Genomic DNA, 24,471 nt, shown 5'->3' with positions numbered 1-24,471 from the left:
AACAACGTTTCACACAGACTCGGTTAAAGGGCTGCGTGTATATCGTTAACTAAAGTTTCTAAAGTAACTTGCAACACGTCAGATACATTCTAGATTTGAAGTTTTCGTGACTGCAAGGATTCATATTCTTTGGTTCTTTCGGTAAAGTCACGTAGTTGAAAATAAAATAAAAAATAAAAAAACGAAACGTCATGTCTCTGATCGTATCCGCGAGCATAAGTCAGATCTGAAACACGGCAGAACTAATTCCTTCGCCGTTGCTGATCATTGCTTTAACGCTGTGGGCTCTCATGATTTTGTTTTCTCCGAGACCAATGTACTCTGCAAGCCGTCTGGTTACCATCAAAGATTTGTTCATGAAGCCATACATATATATAAACATAGACATAACTTCAACCGAGAGGATGGATACAAATTGAGCAATCATTGGAAAGATGTTATTAACCAAGTAAAATGTAACTGTTCATAATTGTTCCATCTTATTTACCGGATACTAGTCTATTTTACCGAGTTAATTCCATCCTCAGCGTTTAACAGTGCGGCTATTTGGTTTGGTTTGTTTTGAGAGCCATAATCTCTTTAGGCCGCAACCGTGTTGGTGCTTTGCTCTCCCTCTCCCCCGCGCACCTCCAGGCTCCGTATCCACTTACTTCTAGCCCAACCCCCCCCCCCCTGCCCAGTCTCACGTCCCAGTCCCTAGCGCACACGCAATGCTCCCCCTCACCTTATTCCCACCCCCATCGCCCTCTCTGACTCTGGGGTAATACCAATCGCATTTACACTGACCTCTGCTGCTTTAACTTCTTCTAATGCGAAACGAATTCTTTTCAAAACTAGCTTAGCTCTTATCTCAGAAAAAATCAGACTTATACGCACAGAACTAGATCAGTTAGACAAGACACTCTACAAATCACACTTATCATTGACGGCAATAATGTCCACATCGGATTGGGAACATGTAGACAATATGACTGCCTCTTCAGCTGCTACTATGTCGACCAAATGTAAGGAAAACCTGATTTCCAAATTTAACCTCCTCTTCAACAAAAGACCGGACCCACACACCAAAAAGTTAGACGTTAATAAAGTCGTAATTAATCGCAGTAACAGTTCTATTTCTGATGGTCTGAAATCCGTTTTAGCTAAAGGTCTAAACTTTGCAGTCACACCTAAACACATACCAGTTAATGATATAATTGCCCAAGTAGACGTTGCTCTCAGGGGCCTGGGTCACATCGCTGCAGACGTAGCAAGATCTGAAATCGCTGCAACCCTCAAAAACGCTAAGATGCCAGCTAGCAACCTCAGCAAAGATGAGCGTTTTGAATTATATAAATTAAAAAAGAGGAATGATATTGTAATTCTCTCAGCTGACAAAGGCAATGCTACTGTCATCATGGATAAAATAGAATACAACAACAAAATTAAAGAATTACTCGACGATGGTAGTTATACAAAAATAAAAAGAGATCCCACCAACAGCCTCGTCACACAAACCAACAAAATAATTTCTGATTCAACCGCATTAATTGATCAATCTAAACAGTTTTCGTTGAAACCTTCTGCTGCCAGGCCACCAAGATTATACGGCTTACCAAAAATACATAAAGTTGATACACCTCTTCGTCCCATAGTCTCTACTATCAGCTCCCCCACCTACAAACTAGCTCGTTTTTTGTCTGAAATCCTGCGTCCTTTCACTGGAAAGACCACCTCTGCGGTACAAAATTCTACTCACCTGGTATCAACAATCAAGGGTATTTCCCTGTCCCCAGACGACCTGCTTGTCAGTTTTGATGTAGTTTCCTTATTCACCAAGGTTCCTGTACCTGACACCATTGCAATGATTGAAGACTTGGTTCATCAAGGACTAAACACTGAGGTACCCCCCCTGGTGAGACACTGTTTAACCAATACATACTTCACTTGGAATGGAACTTTCTACAAACAAACTGAGGGCACCCCAATGGGCTCCCCCCTTTCTCCAGTTATAGCTAACATTTTCATGGAGAAATTTGAGACTGACGCCATCCAGACTGCCACTCTGCGCCCAACCTTATGGAAGAGGTACGTGGATGACACATTTGTCATCTGGCCACATGGCCGGCCTGCTCTAGACCAATTCTTCGACCACATCAATTCCATACACCCAGCCATCAGATTTACCATGGAAGTCGAAATAGATGGCAAGATACCTTTTTTGGATGTCCTAATTAAAAAGAGACCTGATGGTTCAATGAGCCACTCTGTCTACAGGAAAGCTACCCATACGGATGCTTATCTGAAACCGGATTCCCACCACCATCCATCACAGAAGAATTCTCTCATCAAGACTCTGTATCATAGAGCCCAATGCATATCCGACCAGGAACACATAAGCAGTGAACTCAAGCACGTACACCAAGCTCTTAGGGCTAATGGTTACTCCGACTATACAATCCGCAAAGCTATCACTCAAACCATGAAGAAGAACCCTCTTGAGGAGCCTTTCAAAACCATCACTTTACCCTACATTGCTGGGATCACAAAAAAGATCTCCAAAATCTTGAATAAACACAAGATCCAGGTCCATTTCAACACATTACATAAAATCCGTGATCTGGTTCCGTCTGTAAAAGATGTGATTCCGGACATACAATACCCTGGTGTCTACAAACTAAGTTGCCTCTGTGGTAGTAGTTACATTGGAGAAACCAAACGCCATGTCTCGGACCGCATTCGTGAACATAAAGCAGACCTTAAACACGGTAGGACCAACACCTCGGCCGTAGCAGATCATTGTTCTAATTCAGTAGGCTCACATGCCATTGACTTTTCCAAGACGGAGGTTCTTTGTAAGCCATCTGGCTTCCATGAGAGATTCGTTCATGAGGCTATCCACATATACAAGCACAGAGACAATTTCAACCGAGAAGATGGATTCTATCTTAGCAATCATTGGAAAGATTTGATAAATCATTTCAGTTCTTGATTGATTGTTCACGCTTACAGTGGCTTTCAGACAGCATACATTATAAAAAAAATTCGTCTCCCCCCTCCTCTTTTAAAAAAAAATAGATGGACTAGTCCTGGGCAAACTGCCAATCGCTGCGCGTGACGCCAACGTTTTTTATAAATAAATAAATGTGCCGTTTTAAAAATAAATTTATGCAAACCGACACACCTGATGATGACCGTTTGAGTTATGGTCGAAACGTCGTGAGAATTTTTATTGTTTTATATATATTTTGTTATTTTGTTGTTTCTCTTCAACGTGACTTTACCGAAAAAACTAAGAATATTATATAAACCCCTTAACTCCGGAATCTCTCCCACTTCAGTAAAAAATATATTGCTGTGGTTGTCACACCTGATAATGATTGCTTGTGTTGCAATCGAAACGTTGTGATTTTAATTTGTTTGTTTTTCACCTACGTGACTTTACCAAAAGAACCAAAGAGTACGTCAGATAGAATATCGCAGTTACAATTTCTGTGATATGGACTTTAGATCAGTTCAAGAACTGAGAGGCCATAGAAATGGAGATGATATTGCTGCACCAGGGGAGGGGAACTGATGCTTCTTGGGGTTACAGAGAATTACATTTAATGAAAAACATTTGCACTGGACTCAAGTAACGTCTTTCTTTCCTCGTAATGAATAACCCACACCATGCACGTATGTATGTTGAACTTCTTTCTCATCGTACGTAGCCAACCGGGCTAATCAGAGGTGTGGAGGAAGGACAAACAATCTAAACACACAAACAACACTCTAAAGAAATGAGTTTGTCAATCTGGATGATTTAAAAGTGCATAGCTCCAGTGGCTTCCTAATATCAGAAGGACGAGCATTCCATACGGCCGCAGAAGCGCATCACAAAGCGTTGTGCAATGAGGTGAACCTCGTTCGACAGTCAGCCAAAAGCCTCCGCTGTGACGAATAGAGTTTGTGTGATGGTTTATTTTTAGGTACTTACGGGTTCTACTCATGACTGCATCTGATAGCTGGGACAGATCCGCGCTGTGAGCCTCTATGGAGAAAGAGTAATTCCTCCCAGGAACCAGTTCATTGAACGTTGTTGGTCTGGAAGTTACATTATTGGTTTTGACTAAGGTTCCGTTTGCCGTCTCTCTCAAGTAGACCAGGTAGTAGTCCACGTCAGAGGCAGGGGTTGCCCACGACACTGTCATAGTCGTCATGGTATTGGCAGTGATGGATAAAGTAGGTTTGGGCGGCACTGTGAAACAGTGACAGGCGTGGTTTACATTAATAACTTCAGCAGCAAAGGAAGATGTGAAGTATTCATCCTACATTTTTTTCTCACACCACTGGGTGGACTAAGGACAGGGGTGGTGGGAGAGGGGGGGGGGGCGTTAAAGTACCCTGTCCATTGTTTAACTGCCGCCATTTAAGATGGAATTGAACTGGTGACCTCTGGATTGTTAAGTCTCGTGGACTAAAGTATTACACCATGGCAGCACTCATGTCAAAATGTAGCCCCTGTCACTGTTTGTATATTATTGTCCATGAAAAGAAAACTCCTGTTAGCCACTGCTACACCCATCTTAATAATAGTACAGCCTGTTCTCAAACGCGGTGGCAGTTGTGCTCCTGAAGAATATCGCGTTAAGAAAAAATCACGTTAATTATATAAATAAAAATATGGGGGTTAAAACACAGTCCCCTATAACAGGTGAGATGCATGCACAGGCCAAACAATGAACTTTGTTGCATGGGTAGCATCTATAAGCATCCAGCAGCATCCCAATGCCTTGTGAAATGCTACGTCGAGGCGGCCGTACGACCACTTATTCCTACTCACATGTGATGTATTTCTGTTCACTCTATCGCGTTGTATTCAATTCGCATCCACGTTATTTAAAAAAAAAGTGTTTCCTAATACATTCATCCCGTTATACCCAATTCGCGTTATGAAAACAACACGTGTCATTATGGAACAGACTATTCCCTCTGCAGCACCTACCCTCCCAGTCTCTATAATCCCGTGTATATCTATTTATGGATTATTACGGGGCAGGCACCATGATGGCGATGACTTGAGACATACTTACATGTTCTCTCTGTGAAATTTACTGATATAGTATTTGTTCCCCGGATGTAGATTGTCACGAAAACAAAATAATTTCTTCCAGGCACCAGACCAGTAAATGTAACGTTCCCTGGTAAGGTTGTCCTCATCTGAGATTGGATATTTGGTCCGTCTTGACGCTCTTTTAAGGAGGCGATATAGTAGTACAGGTCAACAGAGGACATGTTCCATGACACCGTTATGGTGGTCGCATTCTTGGCAATGGTGCTGACATTGACTTTGGCTGGCACTGTGAAAAACAATTGCAGGTTTTGATGAAATATTGTTACACCAACATTTTCCCTTTGACCATACCTCACAACGCTGGTCAGTGCGAGTCGGTGAATACTGGAGGTTGGGGGTGTATAGAAGTACAGTAATCCCTTGCGTAATGCACTGGATGCATCCCTGAAAAGTGCCGCGTTGAACTAAAGCCGCGTCAAGAGAAAGAATTACCGTTCTATGAATCACATTTCCACTGTAATATAATCAGCTTGCAGGCCATCCCATGGGGGGACAAGTGAGGGCATGCCGCTGCGTAACCATATCATTCTAGGTACTGTATCACTGCACTGTATGACTTCTGGCGCAGCTCAGAAAGTAGTTCGTCGTCGACCGCTCGGGAACTAGTTTACAACGACGCGCATTCCGTGTTATAACAGCGCACGTTGCACGTTATAACAGCGTGTGTTCTGCTTTACAATGGTGCGCGATCCACGTTACAATGGCGCACGTTCTGCGTTATAACGGTGCACGTTCCACTTTACAACGGTATGTGTTCCGCATTATAGCGGCGCACGTTCCACATTATAATGGCGCACGTTCCACGTTATAACAATGGTGCGCATTCCATGTTATAAAAATGGTGTGCATTTTGCGTTATAACAATGGCGTGCGTTCCGCTTTATAATTACGCACGTTCTGCGTCATAGTAATGGCGCAGGTTCCGCGTTATGATAATGAACATTCCGCTTTATAACAGCGTGTGCATTTTGCTTTATAACTGTGCACATTCCACATTATAATGGTTCACATTCCGCATTATAATGGCGCAAGATCCATGTCAGAATAACGGCATACATTCCATGTTCTAATAACGACGCATATTCCGGGTTATAATAACGACGCACATTCCACATTATAATAACGGCATACATTCCATGTTCTAATAACGACGCATATTCCGGGTTATAATAACGGCGCACATCTGCGTTGTGTGACAACACATGTTAAGCAAGAACTTACTATACAGTACAACAATCGTTTGATGCACTGCCTGCTGCTGCATTATGCAAACCCGTTGCAAAGTAAATAAAAATAATCAACCCATACAATATCCATTAAACAATGATCGTCATCATAATAACGAAATGTGTCGGACCTCGCATACAGTATGTGTTGAGGTAGCATAACGAAGGACATTTGAGGTAAAAACTCGGTGAGCAAGTGATTGCAGAACAAATACGATGTGTAAAAACAACACTCGGAGCTTGCGACTGCTCTTTCTGTTTTTAGTTATGCTTTTGTACACTACGATACAATTTACATTTGTATAGCATCTAGATGCAACCGCATCTGGCAATGCTTCACATGGAAAAACATTGTTTTAGCTCCGTGCTTGTGAAAACAAATGGAGCTTTAAGTCTTGACTTGAACAAGGAAAGCAGCTCTCAGCGCGTTCGAAGTTTCAAGGGGGAGAGACAATTCCAGACCTCCACCGTGGAAATTAAGGTTGACGACTGTGGGCTTTGTAAGATGAAGGCCTTCATTGCTGGGGTGGTGACAACGTCCCAAAAGGTTAAAGTGAGATGAGAGAAGAGAGGTATAGAGGACAAGTGCATGAAACCGTCTTAAAAAAAAAGCAATCATTGCAATCTTAAAAGTGGATCTGAGATCTGACAGGAAGCCAGTGGAGTGAGAGTCGGAGTGCTGGTGTGATATGACTTATTGTTTAATGTACGGGCGAGGAGGCTTTGCAGGGGCATTCTAAATCCATCAGTAATCGTCAAATGAGGTCAAATGTGGAGACCGCAATCGAGTGAATTGCAGTAGTCCTAGAGAGCATTAATAATAAGTGTGTGCATGGATCAAGGTCTCAGAAACTGGTGGAGTAAGACGATGCCGTTATGCCGGCGATGTTGTGCAGGTGCAGAGGTAGAAGCGGTCCTACAGAGCAGCGGTAGAAGTTGTAATGGTGAACGCTATGCTGCGCTTAGAATCCGGAGACTCGAGTTCGATTTACCGCTTACGGCCACCAACACCAGTGACGAATATCTGAGCCGGTCCCCCGTAGATCGACTCAAATGGGTGTAAAAACATCGCCACGAGGGAGGTAAAAGGAGGTGTGGTGCTGGCCACCCGCCTGCTTCATGTGCCACAGTGCCGGCCTCTCTTGCCAGCACTTGCTCCAACAGTCTGTCAATACTACAGCGAGGGTCCTCGGGTCTTTCAGGTCTTACAGACCTGGGAAATGCGGTGCATGAATGAATGTTCGGGATGTTTAAGAACTTCCAACGTTGTTGCACACTTGTTTTTCCCAACATACAGCAAGTCCACCGCTTCACGAGGGGGGGTTGCGTTCCAGACATTTTCTTTGAGCTGGGAGTAATTTTCCCACAAGGAAAAACGGTGGTGAAGGTAGGCGGGAGGCGAGGGGGGGGGTGCCATTCCAGCCCCGTAAATTATGCTTGTTTTAATTTGACAGTACGCGATTTTTACATGTTTCATTTTAAATGTGTTGTGTCTATATGAATACGCTATGTGTGACAGTTATTTATTTCAATATTGAGTGTGTGAGAGAGAGAGAGATCTTGCCTTAAAGCTTTCGTGACTGCAGGCATTAATATTGTTTTGGTCTTTTGGTAAAGTCACGTAGATAGGTTCAAAGAAGATAACAAAAAGCAACGAAAAAAACTACGACGTTTCGATCGCTACACAAGCGGTCGTCACCTGATGTCATCTGATGACGACCGGTTGTGTTGCGATCGAAACGTCGGAGTTTTTCGCAATTTTTTTGCTATTTTTATTGAACTTATCGACGTGACTTTACCGAAAGACCCAACTAATATGGAGAAAGAGATGGCGAGTGAAAAAGAGAATGGAGTGAAATGATGCTTTGCACGCAAAATATGCCAATACAAAGACTGAGGAGGAAGAGGAAGCACGTCCTGTACCACGTCGTGTTAATATATAAGTAAACATTTATGTTTATATACATTTGGACGTATTGGCGGTACACCAGTTGCAGCATAATGCACCGGTCCTCATGCAACAGTCCTGACAATGTCATTATTGTCAGGGCTTGTCTGTTTGCATGTTCGCCACAAGTACGTGTGCGTATTGCAGACTTGATTCCTTGCAAAAGGTATAATCAATATGGTATTTGAACAGCTTAACATCTCCTGTCTTATTGCCATAAAGGATAAAACCTATTCTGATTCGTCAATGTCCTGACGATACCGCTGTTGCCCCTTGAGTGAGCTGCAGGACTCTCCATCAGAAGTTGCACGCAGATTCAGCAGCCGCGTCCCCCATTCAAACGTTCGGTGGTGACACCACGAGTCGTAATCTTTTGATGCCACCGTCCGCCAAATAAATTATTCCGAAAATTAATCGAGAAACCGGCCGACCAAGTCTCTAAGGACACAAGGAGTCCAGTCTTGCCTTTTTGGAGCACGGAGCAGTCGACTGTCATCAGGCTGGGCGCTGCTATATGGCAACAGACTGCAAAGCTTCGTGTTCAGCCCTGCTCACTTAACGTTCCGTCTTCCCACCGCTTTGGCATCGCGAGAACTGATTTTGACACACCACCACGACTGGCGTTTTGCAAATCGCGAGAAAATAAATAATGATTGCGCAAAAACGTGTTTTTATATACCGTGCACCGCCAGTGTACAGCCAATACGTTCATGTAAACAGAAATTATTGTTACACGTACTCAAGCCCTTGCTCATGACATTGGAATGACATTGAATTGCAGATTTGAAAATACTTACAAGTTCTATCCATGACCACATCAGATCCTTGGGAGCAATACAAATTTCTCGTCTCCACATATGCGTAGTAGTTTGTGTCAGGAATCAGATTGGTGTATGTGACGCTACCCGTGGACAGCACATACGAGGACTGGTTTATGTTGTTATTGTCTTTCAAGCGAGCATTGTAGTACAAATTGGAGGAAGAAACCTCCCACGAGAAGCTCATGCTTGTCATTGTCTTGCTAGTAATTGTCACATTGACTTTGGGTGGCACTGAGAAACAGCATTAGAAAGTTGATTAGTAATATCAGCAACATGTTCACTGTTTTTCAACATATAGCATTATTCAGTACATTTCGATTTCCCAGTTTACATTTCTTTTCGCTTTGAAGTGCATTCATCTCTTTTTTGTTTTCGTCAACACGTTTGTACATCATTAGACCTCCTTTGCCAGTACAAAATATAATAGGGTTTTTCCCCTTTTTTCTGGCAACAAAACTGAAACCTTTTTACAAGGAATCATGTGTGCATTAACCACAACACTTGTGGTCAAAATGCAAACAAAATACACATTAATGATGTAGATGCTTACCCCGAGCCCTCATTACTTTGATAGTGCATTGTCTTTGAGCTGTACGCATTTTGGCGTCCTCTGGTCTAGAACCAATTGAGACGAGGCTCAAAAGAAAGCTGTCTTTGGTGTGGACCAATCAGTTTCAAGGACAATGGATATATTATCAAAGTGTATATTTTGTTTGCATTTTGACCACAAGTATTGTGGTTAATGCACACATGATTCCTTTAAAAAAAGGTTTGAGTTTTGTTGCCAGAAAAAAAGAGGAAAAACCCTATTATATTTTGGTACTGGCAAAGGAGGTCTAATGATGTAGATGCTTACCCCGAGTCCTCATTACTTTGATAGTGCATTGTATTTGAGCTGTACTAGCACCCCACGTGCCCCTTTTGGACATGACACCTCCCTTTCCTCCAGCCAGCCAGGCAGCTAGCCAACAAACCTTTAATAATATAGCATAGTATTATATGATGGTACAAATGATATGGGAGTGATGCAAATTTGAATACACACTTGCACAGACACTTCTAACAGCAGGGCCCCGGCCGTATGATGTTCAGACAGCTGTGTATGCATGTGTGGCGGTAGTGTAGCGCAGGGGTCCCCAACCCCCGGGCCGCGGACCGATAGCAGTCCGCGGCCTGTTAGGAACCGGGCCGCACAGCAGGAGGTGAACAGTGGGCGAGCGAGCGAAGGTTCGTCATCTGTATTGACACCACTCCCCATCACTCGCATTACCGTCTGAGCTCCACCTCCTGTCAGATCAGCGGCGGCATTAGATTCTCATAGGAGCGCGAATCCTACTGTGAACTGCGAGGGATCTAGGTTGTGCACTCCTTATGAGAAGTCGGAATCCGACACTTATTTTAGTCCACGCATGGCCCGCCCATTATTTTATTTACCACTTCCATCTGCGCCTCTTTTCCGCACCGTGCACTTGTATCGGTCACAGTTTTGGTAATCCCACAAGCTAACTCGAGCCAAAATGAGTAAAAAACAAACGTAGCTGGAGAGCTTCTTTGATAAGGGTGAAAGACCTAATGATGAACCACGCCCCCTCCACCAGTCCGTAAAAAAATTGTCTTCCACGAAACCGGTCCCTAGTGCCAAAAATGTTGGGGACCGCTGGTGTAGCGGTTTGCGCACTGAGCTATGAACCCGGCGACCCGAGTTCGGTTCCCACTCAGGGCCAACATCAGTGACGATTATCTGAACCCGTCATGGGCCTCCCCTAGGTCGTTCAGCCTCAAATGAGTACCTGTTGCGGTGTGTTAATATCACCATTGCAAAGACAAAGGCGGTCGGGCATGGTGTTGGTCATCCATCGCCTCGTGTTTCCTTGCCGATCTTCATAGGTGCCACTACTTGCCAACAGTACTTGCCCCAACAGTCTATCCAGGTTTTTTGTCTTTGGTGAGGAATTAGCGGCATCCCAGTCTCGACCTCCATTCCCCACTGCATGGAACCCACATCCCTCAAGGCGGCTTCTACCCTCTTTCATCTGACTGGTGGTGTTACTCGATGACGATGGGAGGACTTCAAAGGGCCACTCGATTACTAAATGCAATTGACGGGAAAATGTTTTATTTTCTTTATAAATAGCAACCGGCACATCCTTTGTACATAACCATCTGTATGTCCCCCCCACCCCAACCCTGGCAGCTAGCCAACCAGGAAGGAAGCCAGCCATCCAGCCAGAAAAACTTTTTTTTTTACAAATTGTGATAAGGAAATTGAAACTCTCTATTGCGGTGCCATCTCGCAGCAGGTCACTCACATGTGCTGTCGTACACGGTGGAAGAGACGTATCTTGTGCCAATGCAGTTGACAGTTATGTAAATGCTGTAGTATCTGTTAGGCACCAGCCCCGTGAATGTGAAGTTGGAGGCACTCCCATAGATGGTGAAGGGGGAGTTTGTGAATGTCGACCGATCATACAATTGTAAGACGTAGCTGGTGGCGTCCACGCCGACCTCCGTCCACGTGACTGTGATCGTTGTTTCACTTCTGGCACTCACCTGCACTCCTTCAGTTATAATGAATGCACAAGTATCTTAGTAAACAAAGTAATAACAATGACAAATAACAATCTTTTGTAAGTCCTCTGCTCCTTAAAGGCCACCTCCCCTGTGTCATAGGCATGTGAAAAATAAATTCATATCTCAATGGATTCCTCCAGTATAAATAAATATGCTGATAATTCTGGATTGGTGAAAGGGTAGGAGATAGAGCTTCTGCCAAGATTTGGCAGAAACAGTTCAGATATTACTGTCAAACGGATGCTATTCATGGCCGGATATATAATTCGGATCACAGGGTTCATAGCGAGTGCACTAACCACTGTGCCACCACTCCCCACCTCCGTGTCTAATCGTTGTAATATGAAAAAAAATGCACTGTAACCCCGGGGCCGGCCCAAGACACGCTGGTGGGACTACGTCGATCGGCTGGCCTGGGAACGCCTGGGAATTCTCAAGGAAGAGCTAAAGTATGTGTATAGTAGTGTATAGTAGTGTATCGTATAGTAGTGAATCGTAGTGCAGTGTATAGTAGTGTATATTAATGCAGTGTATAGTAGTGCTGAAGTACGTCGCCAGGGAAAGGATCTGGGCCGCTACTACTCAAGACGCTACCGCCACGACCCTCACCACGACAAGCGGACTGAGAAACGAACGAACCCACGCACTGTAACAAATTTTTAACAAGTTCTGGCCAGCTGTCGTCTCCACCGCTGTGTCCTCAGCCAGCAGTGGACGTCAGGGATCGTGATTGATTTATCGTCGCGTGAGTAAAATGTTGCGTCTGTGAACCGTCCTCCAACCGACACGGCCAATTTAATGAAGTTGCCACGTGATGACCGGTGCGTTGGAGAGCCAATGACGCAAAATTTCACTATTGGATATTGTTCGCTGATTCGCTGAGAGTTACAGCCACCATCATTAGGCCGTTTCTACAATTCCTGAAACTGTCTGATTTTGCTGGTTACATCAGCGAACCGGCAAAGTACCCATTCGTTTATATGCTTGTACAACATGCGACAAAACCTTTTCTTAATGGGCCGCGTTGGGTGGTGGACGGCTTTTACGACAGAAGTTTGGTCAGATAATTGCATGGCCCACTCCAAAAATATATTATGAATCGTATTGACTGCGGAAACTAACGTGTTAGGTTAATACATTTCAACAATACGACGATCACCATTGCATGAGTTGTCCACAAATATTGAATTAAATGTGCATAGTTTTTGTGATGCCACTTACATTTTCTTGGTTCTTTCAAAAAAGTCACGAAGATAGCAAATAAAAATAATAAATATTAAAATAAAAGCAAAAAAACCACGACGTTTCGATCGCAAAACAAACGGTCTTCATCAGGCGGAGAGGGAAAAAAACGCTCGTGTTGCGATCGAAACGTCATGGGTTTTTTTGCTTTATTACTTTCAATTTATTTTAAAACTTTATTTAATTTTATTTTTTATTTTCTATCTACGTGACTTTAAGAAAATAATCAAAAATATGAATTCCTGCAGCCACGAAAGTTTAAAGTCTAAATTGTTGCCATTTAAAGTTCAACTTCAGTTCGACGTCAGCCATGAGGAGACTAACCATTGATCTTTACAATCGATGACGCAGATGTTGTCAGTGTCAGTTACACAAATAATAATCAAGTTAATCAATTATCACATAAAACCGCGAACATTTTGCAAAGCAAATAATACTTATTCGGTTTTACCTTAACTTTATTGGGTTTGTCATTTTATATTTAAAAAATGCTTTGCATACCAATCGCGATAAAACAATTTAACAAAACAGATTAAACACTTATCTTGGACCTTACCTTAAACGATATCTCATGGTTTTCCACACCACGACAACCTTAGGACAATTCCATTTTTTCACGAAGGCAATGCTTCCTCCATCATAAATACAAGGAGTTCATTGAAAATGTTAAACTGCATCTCACACCATTAATGAATCGCTCGCACTGTGCTCATGTTCTCGTCTAGCTGCGTCTGGATCTCTCAGGGTCTCAGTGTATCTTTTTCTCTGTGTTTATCTCCGCGTGCCTCAGTCTCCCTTTTTTGCCTCCGATTATTCCCATGTCTGCTGTTTTCATTATTTGCCTGCCCTAACTGTGTTAATCTCTCACCCATTCTCTCGTTGGCCCTCTGCGTATGTCTGTCTCATTTTTCCTATGCCTATCTCTCTAGGCCTGTCGCAAAGGTGGCTGGGTACGGTGATAACCTCACCACCAACCCCATCATGTGCCATTCCGGCCTTCATAGGCGCTGCTACTCGCTAACAGCACTTTCCCCAACAGTTTGTTAAGCTAATACCGGGAATCTTTGTCTCTGCGTCTATGTGTGCCCATCTCCTGGCCTCTCTCATTGTCTCTATGTCAGTGGCATATTAGCAACATCATCAGCTCAGGGGGTGCGGAAATCGATCAGGTGGGGTCCCAAATATCGTGATTTATCTCTTCGCACGGTGGCACATAGAGGCTATTCGATATCGTAGCTCCTTTTGTCCTAACCACATCGTAATTACACTCGCGTTGTCTCAAATATTTAACGCCGTAGGCGCGCTCCGTCCTTGCAAAATGCAGCCACAGCAGCTCCGTAGTGGCTCTTTGCATTATAATTGTCGCGTATCTAATTAAATAAATTTCCCAGAAACGGAGTTCTAATGTGAAAGCATTTTCATGAAAATACATTGAAACCGCAATTGACACTGTTATTGAAAACAAATCTCATTGTGGTTGACAAGAGGGCCCCAGCTCATAGCTTTGGCTACCTGTGGGCCAAGGCGGCCCCTGCCCCCACGCTTGGCGCCATGGTGGCTAGGATATGTTAACTACCTCACCTGCTATTTATGAGGTCGTGGATTTCATCCCGACCCTGACGCCTGTATATTTGGAGTTTGTATTCTCTCTTCCCGTGGGCGTGTGATTTTTTCAACTGGGTCCTCTGGTTTTTCCCTCCAAATTTAGAATCAACATTCATGCATTTAGGGTATTTTACGGCTGCTTTAAATTTATACGTTGAGCTATAATTTTTGATAGCCAGGTCGCTTCTGAAAAAGAGCGATATAGTTCAATGGGCCTTACCTGGTAAATAAAAAAAAGTTTTTCGCTTATAGTTACGCTACTGCTCTGTGTGTGTCCTATCTGTTTGGCTCGCATCTTGTCTCTGTGTGTGTCTTATCTGTTTAGATAGCATCCTGTCTGAGCGTGTCTTTCTATATCTCCATTTCTAGGATCCTCCTCCGCGTTTGCCCCAAAATATATTTTGTTTCGCTGACCGTGAGCACAGGAAATGGCGAGGCTATGTTTTACAGGGCAATGAATGGTTGCAGGGCTTACCTGATATCTGACAACCATTTGCAACTCTTGCAACCTAGGGCAACAGCAACAACCGCACCATTAAAATTTAGCATGCACCATTGTAACGTCAGCTTGTTAATCACGAATTTACTCACCGATACTGTCTTATTAATTTTTTGATCTAAAACTTTCGTGACTGCAGGGATTCATATTCTTGGTTATTTCGGTAAAGTCACGTAGAAGGGAAACAATAAAATAATACAAATATAAAACAATAAAATTATCACGACGTTTCGACTGCAACACAAGCAATCATCATCAGGTGTGATGAGGTGTGATGATGATTGCTTGTGTTGCAGTCGAAACGTCGTGAGAATTTTATTGCTTTATATTTTTATTATTTTATTGTTTCCCTTCTACGTGACTTTGTCTTATTCATAATAACGGGTTTTTTGGGTTAGATCACGTAAGTATAAATGTGTCGTTAACCCGCCACCACCCAACACAGCCAATTAGTAAGGCTTGCCACAACAAGTTTGGCAAAAATTCCCAATGATGCTGTAATCAGCGAAATTTTACAGTACTCTAATTGCAAATGTTATGGATTTAGCTTCCAATACACCGGTGTGCTTAAGTAGTAACTAATTGGCACGTTTTGTTTAAGTGTCAAACTTTACTAATTGGCTATGTCGGGCGGTGAGAGGTTAACGACGCATTTATACTTATGGGATCTCACCCAAAAAACATTGATTAACAATACTGTAATTTCCATCAGATGTATTGCCATTGTTTATCATCGGCACCATGTCACAACAATTAAGCATCTAATTAGAACTTCGCAGACCAGTGCAACTCTTCGTGTCAAAGAGCGCTCAACGGCAACGATACCACCGAGCTACTTTTGATATCCCTTCAAGCGATCTCTCTTTTACACAGCAGGGGGCAGCACTTTCACACCCGCCCTGCCACAGAGCACCATTTGTGATGGGAGCACAGTAGAATAAGTCAGGTATGGACCTATTCTTTGGGTCTTTCGGAAAAGTCACGTAGATAGGTTTCTTCCTGATGACGAACGCTTGTGTTGCAATCGAAACGTCGTAGTTTTTTGTTATTTTTAGTTTTCTTTTCTTAGAACCTATCTACGTGACTTTACTGAAAGAACCAAAGAATTTGAATTCCTGCAGTCACGAAAGCTTTCAGTCAAGGTATGGATCTGTCTGAGGCTGAATAATTTGGTTTAATGTGATCCTTCCAGATCTGGCTGCGGACTTTGAGGTCAGATTCTTTTTTCCAATTCTACAATACATTTTTGTTTCTCAAGGAGTGTGCTTTTGTACTCGGAGGGCTAATGGGGTTGTGAAAGTGGTGAGAGTTTAGTGGTAAGATTATTACCATGAACAGTGTGGTGGTATTGTAGCGCAGTCTATGAAGCACCTCTCGGTTAGCACGGTTGGCTATGTATGGTGTGAAATAAGTTTACCATACATACACATACGAAGCAAGATCGAGTGATAGAATGTGGGCACAGGGCATTGAAAGAGGCGAATTCCTTTGGATATTAGCGCAATGGCTACATATGGAGCAAAAGAAGTTCAACATGTATACCTAACAGAGAATTTAATGAGGCGTTAAAAGTGAAATAAATGGTGCTGAGAGCAATATGAATCTGTGTTGCAAATCAGAATAAGAATATTTATGTGTACTGGACGAATCCGATGAAATCTAAAGCTCTTTTTCACAGTTGTCGGGTGGTGAAGGGTTAAAGTAAAAAAAAATAAACTGCCGTTATATGTACATGGCAACCAATCTAAAACCCAAAATAAACTAATAATGACTCAAAATTTCGTCATGGAAGGATTACATATATCAGAATCAGATCAGAATATTAATTTATACTGGATGAATCCAATAAACTTTACATATCTTTTTCACAGATGTCCAGTAGGAGTGAGTCAGAATGTTACAACACCAAACAAAATTCAAACCCATGATAGGAGTGTAAAGCATCGGAGAGGTAATCAAATCATTTTGAAAAATATATACAAATAAAAATGAACTTTTTCTTATTTTACCAGGTAAAGACCACTGTGCTATAAGCTTATTTTTCAAAAGCGACCTGTCCAGAAATGACAGCTCAACGAAGTAGCTCATCATATGGACATTTATACTAGCACAATAATCTAAATAATCTAAACGCATGTTTATAAAAGTGGAGACAAAAACCGTAGGATCCAGAGAAAAAAATCCACATGACCATAGGGAGAAAATTCAAACTCCAAATATGCAGGCATCAGGGTGGGAATTGAACCAACAGGTGAGGAAGATAATGTCACACCACCCAAATTACCGTGGCGCTGTAATAGAGCGATAAAGTCGAACACCCGACGAAATTACCAATCCGAGATTTGCCCATAGATGGAATAAAGTGGGCGTGATGTTAGCCGAGGGGGCGTGTCAATGGCTAAATATTGTCGTTGGGGCTCGTGAATCGAGGCTAATTGTAATCGATTCTGCTGAGTCGATCTAGCACCCAGCTCAAAGTTGCTTGGGCAGCAATCCTGAAATTGCACGTTTTATCTTAAACTAGCAGGAAGTACCCGGCCTTGTGCGGGGGAAAAATAAATAAAAAACTTGCCTTTTATTAAAAACATAATGCATACTTACACAAACACTAAGCTATTGTGAAAAACTGGCATTCCGCTAGTCTGTCCATTTGCTCGTCAGCAAAATTATTAGAGGCATGCAGAAGTGCTGAATCAAAAAGTAATATGAAGTGGGGGGTAAATAGTTGATCTAAAAGGTTTCAAAAAATTGTAGACACCCCCCCCCCACTAAAAAAATATGTTACCCCCCTGTATATACAAGACAGTCACTAGTATCTAGTGACTCTATAGTGGTATCTATTGACTATATTAGTATCTACTGACTCTATCGTAGTATCTGCTGACTGTAGTTGTATCTACTGACTTTACAGTAGTATCTACTTAGAATAGTAGTATCTAGTGACTATAGCAGGATCTACTGACTATAGTAGTATCTAGTGACTGTAGCAGTATCTACCGACTCTATAGTAGTATATGCCGACTGTATAGTAGTATCTACTGACTATAGTACGAACTACTAACTCTGCTGACTCTACATTAGTATTCACCGACTCTCTAGTAGCATCTACCGACTCTATAGTAGTACCTACTGACTCTACAGTAGTATCTAATGACTATATTAGTACTCTATAGTAGTATCTGCTGATTATAGTAGTAATTGCTAATTATATAGTAGTATCTGCTGACTATGTAGTAGTATCTAATGATGCTATAGTCGTATCTACTGACTCTGCAGCAGTAAATACTAACTGTCGTGGTATCTACTGACTGTAGTAATATCTACTGACTCTATAGTAGTAACTGACTCTACAGTAGTGTCTAATGACTATAGTAGTATCTTCTGAATCTATAGTAGTATCCACTGACTGTAGCAGTAACTACTAACTCTATATTAGTATCTGCTGACTTTACAGCGGTATCTGCTGACTCTATAGCAGTAGCTATTGACTCTATAGTTGAATATACTGACTGTCGTAGTATCTACTGACTATACAGTTGTATCTACTGAGTCTACAGTAGCCTCTATTTACTGAAGTAGTATATACCGACTCTACAGTAGTATCTACTGACTCTATAGTAGTATCTGCTGATTCTACTGCAGTATCTGCTGACTCTATAGCAGTAGCTACTAACTCTGTAGTTGCAAATACTAACTGTCGTAGTATCTACTAATCATGGGAGTTTTGTATTTTATTGTTTTTGAGATTTTTAGGATTCAAGCGGTTTTAATGGAAAATTCCGCATTTTATGATGTTAACATCTGAATAATTTGAAAACGGTAGAAGATATGAGAGATTCCCCTCAGAGAATTAAGATTAAACAAAAAAATCCTTCTAATAAAAAAATAATGGAATATTTATATTGAGCGGTTTCTGATGTGTACGTCTTTGAATATAAGTTGAATAAACCTGTCAACAATATTTTTAGTGGAAAATACCCTTTTTTGGAGTAGTTAGTGTCTGATCGTAGATTTAAAAAAAATCACATTAGGTTAATTATTATATTTATTGAAAACGTTTGCCTTGTAAAGACGGGCTTTATGAACTAGTAAGAATGTAATAAACAAGCATCAACAATAACTGATTTATAGTATTTTGCGAGTTAATCGCTATTGTCGATGCATTGCCAATCGATCTATGGATCTAGTGATTATGTGACACACTCCCCCTTCATTTGATTGGCTAATTTCAGAAAGATCAGTGATTCCGTCGCAGTCTGCTTTTATTGTACCACAGCGCCCCTTAAATAAAATACAATATATTTAAGTTCAAATTGCTTTAGTGCATCCATTCCCTAGCTTGGTAAGGCAGTAAAACAACAGCAAAGACAGTCCCAGACCACACCAAGACAACACACAGTCGCTCAATTAAATTGTACGCTAAAATTAAATGATCGATACATTTTTAAGAATCACATTTGCAAACGTGACTGCTGTGTCCAGGGCACTAATCTTCTGCTTCAGAATATTATTTTGAAGGAAGAAGTACGATGCTAATGAACAATAATGAGTCGTTATCCACGTGGGGTAAGAGAAAATCGGAGCACCCGGGAAAAAAACACCATGCCTTGCGCGAGGGGGCAATGCTCTATCCCCCCCACCACCCCCCCCCCTCCCCCCCACTGTACATATGGAGCGAGATTAGGAGTACTCCACTTGCTGCGCTGCCTTCTGCTGGGACAGCCAGGAGTATAATCACCTCGTCGACGCCCACTCACAGGTACAAGGTTATGGAGTGTGGGACAGATGGAGATTAGTCCACACACTTTGCTGCTGTTCTGCCTTCTCCCGACAGAGCCAGGGAATAAGCACCTCGTTGACTCCCACGGATGCGACAGAAGTTCAACGTCCAACAAACGATTAAAAGGGATGCCCATTTGTTCATCGAAACGACGAGAGCGCACAAACCCTCAAACTGTGACGCAAAACTTTGGCATCCGAGGCTGACCTTTATTGTCCTCAAATCAAATCCCGTTTCAGCCCCCCCCCCGCACCCCAACTCGTCGTCAAACTCATGAAATTAATCTTATTCCAGCCCCTTCGCCCCGATGCCCCACAAGCAGTGGTGTCCAACTTACCGTGCCGAGCATCAGCATCAGCAGCAGCAGCTGCGATGATCCGGACAGAAGCCGGGATGGCGGGACCAAGCGGCCCATGTCCATGCTTTTCCGGTGCTGGAAAAGAAAAAGCACCAGTTGGTAATTTGCTGTGGATCGTTTCTCCTCGGTCTAGGACTTTTATACAACTCAGCCTTCTTTTTTTACCTTCTACTTTCTCCTCATATTTGTTTAAAGAAAAAAATAAAAAAACGTTCGGCTCACTCCAGACACCTAATTTTGCCTCTGTCAAACGTCAGGTATTTTATGTGGAGCCAATGCATGGAGTAAAAAGTAATATATTTTTTAAATTATATACTACACATACCGAATTGCCTGTTGCCGTTTGCTCGCCTGCCCGATGTCACCACGTATGTCGTGAGACAGTGATTTCACTCAAAGGTGCGTTTCGTTGGCCAACGAGGGGTTACGTGGACAAAGTGGAGGCGTACTTTGCAGCGAGTAATGATGAGATTATTCCGGACACAACACGTAAGTTAGGAATGCACCGTCAAACATCGATGAGCCTCATGCATCCAAGCGAGCCAACACGGGCAGCAGATTTCCTTGTTGTGTACTTTGCATAGCACGTGATGATGATCTTGCTGTTTTCTCCGAGATGTCACCGACAGACAACAGTAAAACGAAGGACCGGAATTGGAGAATGTTACGCAAGTTGTAGGTAGACATTATTATTGTACGAAATTGAGGGGTTTGTTTTGGGTTAGATCGCGTAAGTATAAATGTGTCGTTAACCCGCCAGCAGTCGATGCAGCCAATTAGTAATGGTTTGTAACGTAAACAAAACGTGCCAATTCGTAACTACTTCAGCCCACCGGTGTGTTGGAGAGTAAATCCAAAGCATTTACAATTGGAGTACTGTGATGTTTTCCTGGAAATTACATCCAGCAGCATCATCGGACGATTTTGCCACAATTCTGGCAAACCATACTAATTGGCTGCGTTGGGTGGTGGCGGGTTAACAACACACTTGTACTTACGCGATCTAACCCATAGCAACCTTTATCATTATATTGGTCGCGAAAGCCTACACGTCAAACTGATCGTGATTTGAAGCAAACCATTGGCTTTAACCTTTCCAGCAATAATGCAAGCAGGAAGTTAAGATGTCCATACACCAAAAAGACACCAAGGCACCTTCAAGTCTGCATTCCCCACAGATCATGCTTGTGGTAAAACATGTTAACAAATACTGGTTTGGTAATACTGATAGTAATGTATGCTTTATCCTTGACAATGATTAGCTTACACCAGGGCTACAGCCTCCAATATGGCCGTGTCTCACCAAAAGGAAAACATGCATTCATTATCATAGCACGTCCACTTGCATGTTTTACCACACGCGTGATGTGTGGCTAATGCAGACTTGATGATGCCTTGTAATTGGTGTGTCTCTTCGGTGTTTGAACATCTTAACACCTCCTGCCGGAAAGGTTGAAGCCAATTCGATGCGTACAATCATGATGTCTACAACTTGTGTAACGGTCTCTAATTCCGCTCATTTATCTTGCCCTTGTCTCTCAGTGTCACCCCTCCTGCCTCCTCCACCAATACCACGTGCTATGCAAAGTACACAACCGGATCAGAGCCACCAACAAGGACAAACCACGCCTCCACTTCCCTGCTTAACCCCTCGTCTGGACAACGAAACGTATCATTGAGCCAAAACGCGGTCTCACGACATACGTGGTGACATCAGGCAGTTGAGCAAATAGCAAGCAGGCGAGCATATACAAACCAAACTATTTTTTAATGTCACCAGGTAAGGCCAACTACTCATTTGAGGCTGAGTCGACCTAGGGGAGGCCCAGGACCGGTTCAGATAATCGTCACTGACGTTGGTGGCCGTGAGCGGGAATTGAACTTGGGTCTCTGTCGGATTCGTAGTGCAGTGCGCTAATCTAAACATTTTTTAATTTTATTTTACCAGGTAAGGCCCCATGAGATATTTCGCTCTTTTTTCAGAATCGCCCTAGCTATCACAACTAAAGTGGCTGCTATTGTGGGGGCTACCGTCCCCCGCCATCACCGAATTGTCGAGGCCGTTGATCCCCGACTCCTCCATTACATTCGGATTACTACCCCCCGGCTGTTGTGTGGGGTTGGGGTTACCGACCTCCAACTCCTCGCCCCCCGGTGCCCCTGACTTTGCTGCCGACCGCGTAGGCATGGCTCAATTGGTGAGGCCGGCGGCTTTGCGTTTACGTAGTGCTACGCAGGATTCAGTAGCGACGTGCTGCGGTGAGCGTACTCGCGAAGCAAGACTCCGTCCCGCGCGTGAACAAACGGATACGGTATTCCGACGCGTGACTCCCCCACACACATGCTCTATCCGTCCAGGCAAAAACAAACCCGACGCCGCTACTTGCCCAGCCCCGTACACCAATCACATGCGAGGGGGTTGGGGTCGGGGACGAGAGGGCAGAGGCGTCTGCCGCGCGCGTGCCGCTGATTGGAGGGCGTCACTCCGCTCCAATTTAAAGGGCCGTTTAAACAGCCGCGCGTATACGTGCGCACCAGGCGCTTAGCTCTCTACCGCGATATAGACAACCGCGCATGCACGCGACTGCAAAACAGTCGCACAGGTACGCGAGCGCTAAGTACTCCCGTAAACAGCCGCGTACGCACACACATGCTAAGCGCTCTGCCTCGTTGTAAACAACCGAGCGTGCACGCGAACGCAAGACACTCCACCCTCCTCTTCACACTCACAAAGACCACACGACACAGTTTATCCCCCTACTAGCTATTTTATTCACTGCGAGTAACCCACTAAACTACGTGGGTTTGCGTGGGTCAGTAGACGCTAGCCTATCCTTCGAGGATCACAGACTCAACTTATCCTGCCTATCGCTCCGCTTTCTACCCTCGATTAAATAGCCCAAACTTACCCCTCTCTCTTACTCAGGCTTACTTCCACTCTGATGCGCTGGAAGTTGTAGAAGGGCGATGCTGTGGGTCGTCTCCGTAGAAGATCGTGCCTGGCTGCGCTGAAACTCGTCGCACGGACGATCCGAACGGCCGGCTCCAATGCTCCGTGGACTTCGATGACTGGAAGAACTCTGCCTCCACTGCCCCAACCCTCCTCATTTTATCTTCCCTATCACAAAGGCATTCAGTTGCATCCGTGCCACCCTGTTCAATCAGAGGCTTGGCTATTCCTGTCCCTTTTATATTTTCATCCTGATCCCCAATCCTACCTATAACAAAGGCATTCAGTTGCATCCGTGCCGCCCTGTTCATTCAGAGGCTTGGTTATTCTTGTCCCTTTGATATTTTCATCCTGATCCCCAATCCTACCTATAACAAAGGCGTCCCGCTGTTCTCGTGTTTGTGTGTGTGCAGTTTCACTCGTGGTGGCTCCATGGCCTCTGCCATGACCATGTAACTTGAACATCAGGTCACGGCGCCGCGGTGCATGTCAACTTCGGGGGTAGATTGCCCAATTTCCCGGCCGCAGGAAACCATGAAGCTTGATCCGATTAGGGGCTTCTGGATAAAAACCTGTCGGTCAGGTGACCTTCGCTCCCGGCCCTACATGGGGTGTGCGTGCATTCATGCAGGGGAGGGGGCAGCGAGGGGCGCGCCGCGTCGGCGCCGTCACTCCCCGGTGTCGGCGTCACGGCAGTGGGCACGGCCCCGGCAGAGCGGCTCCACTGCGGCGGCCCCACAACTGTGTAGTGGGTAAAACGCGGGCGTCTGAGAAAGCACAGGACTCGCGAGAGTGGCGGGAAATCCAAGGCACCGGTGGCGGCGTCGCGGCGGTGGGTACGTCCCCGACGGAGCGGCTCCGCTGCGGCGGCACCACACAGCCCCCCGAGGTGCCAGTCCCCGTCCTGGGTTGACTGGAGCACCTCGCCTGGGTTGCCCCTACGTGCTAGCGCCGCAGGGTCCGCGAGACTCGTCTGGCTCTCGTGGCTGGTCTCGGTGGTGGTGGCTCCGTCTCTCGGGGTTCCGGCAGCAGTCTCCTCCTCCACTCCAGTGGTTCTCTCCGGTCCTGGGTACTTGCGGGCTGGGAGACAAACTTGGGGGCCGTAGGGTTCAGGGGCCGTCGTCCCCGTCTCTCCTGCCTCGCGTCAGGATCGCCTGGGGCCCGGGGCTCCGTGGGGCCCATATACTGTGCGAGGCCCCCAGGTATGGGGGGTGTGGAGACCCCGGGGTTTCGGGGTTCTCGAACGGCGGGGTTCTCCCTCGCTGGGGCCGCCCTCCATGGTTTTAGTCGCCGGACATTGACTACCATCTCCCGGCCCCTCTCTCCCCCTGAATCAGTACCATTCAGGGGGAGATCTGTCGCCCCCCGGTCCAGGG

General features: G+C 44.3%; 1 protein-coding gene across 1 annotated transcript in view; it reads right to left on the bottom strand.

Annotated features, from left to right (window-relative positions):
• Positions 1 to 20,814, bottom strand: part of LOC116958622 (receptor-type tyrosine-protein phosphatase beta-like) — a 51,332-nt gene extending 30,518 nt beyond the window's left edge. The window contains exons 1-6 of the mRNA XM_076057206.1: positions 20,125 to 20,814; positions 14,984 to 15,017; positions 11,400 to 11,648; positions 9,067 to 9,321; positions 5,055 to 5,321; positions 3,959 to 4,219 (exon numbers count right to left, since the gene is read on the bottom strand). Of these exons, the coding sequence (XP_075913321.1) occupies positions 3,959 to 4,219; positions 5,055 to 5,321; positions 9,067 to 9,321; positions 11,400 to 11,648; positions 14,984 to 15,017; positions 20,125 to 20,208 (1,150 nt within the window). The 5' untranslated portion in view covers positions 20,209 to 20,814. The remainder of the gene's footprint in view (positions 1 to 3,958; positions 4,220 to 5,054; positions 5,322 to 9,066; positions 9,322 to 11,399; positions 11,649 to 14,983; positions 15,018 to 20,124) is intronic.
• Positions 20,815 to 24,471: the final 3,657 nt, after the last annotated feature.

Source organism: Petromyzon marinus, chromosome 80, assembly GCF_048934315.1.
Source record: "Petromyzon marinus isolate PM22_M1 ecotype Great Lakes invasive population chromosome 80, UKy_Petmar_22M1.pri1.0, whole genome shotgun sequence".
In the NCBI taxonomy this organism is placed as follows: Eukaryota; Metazoa; Chordata; class Hyperoartia; order Petromyzontiformes; family Petromyzontidae; genus Petromyzon; species Petromyzon marinus.
Note: the sequence above shows the minus strand (reverse complement) of the source record. Positions and strands in the feature narration are given on the sequence as shown.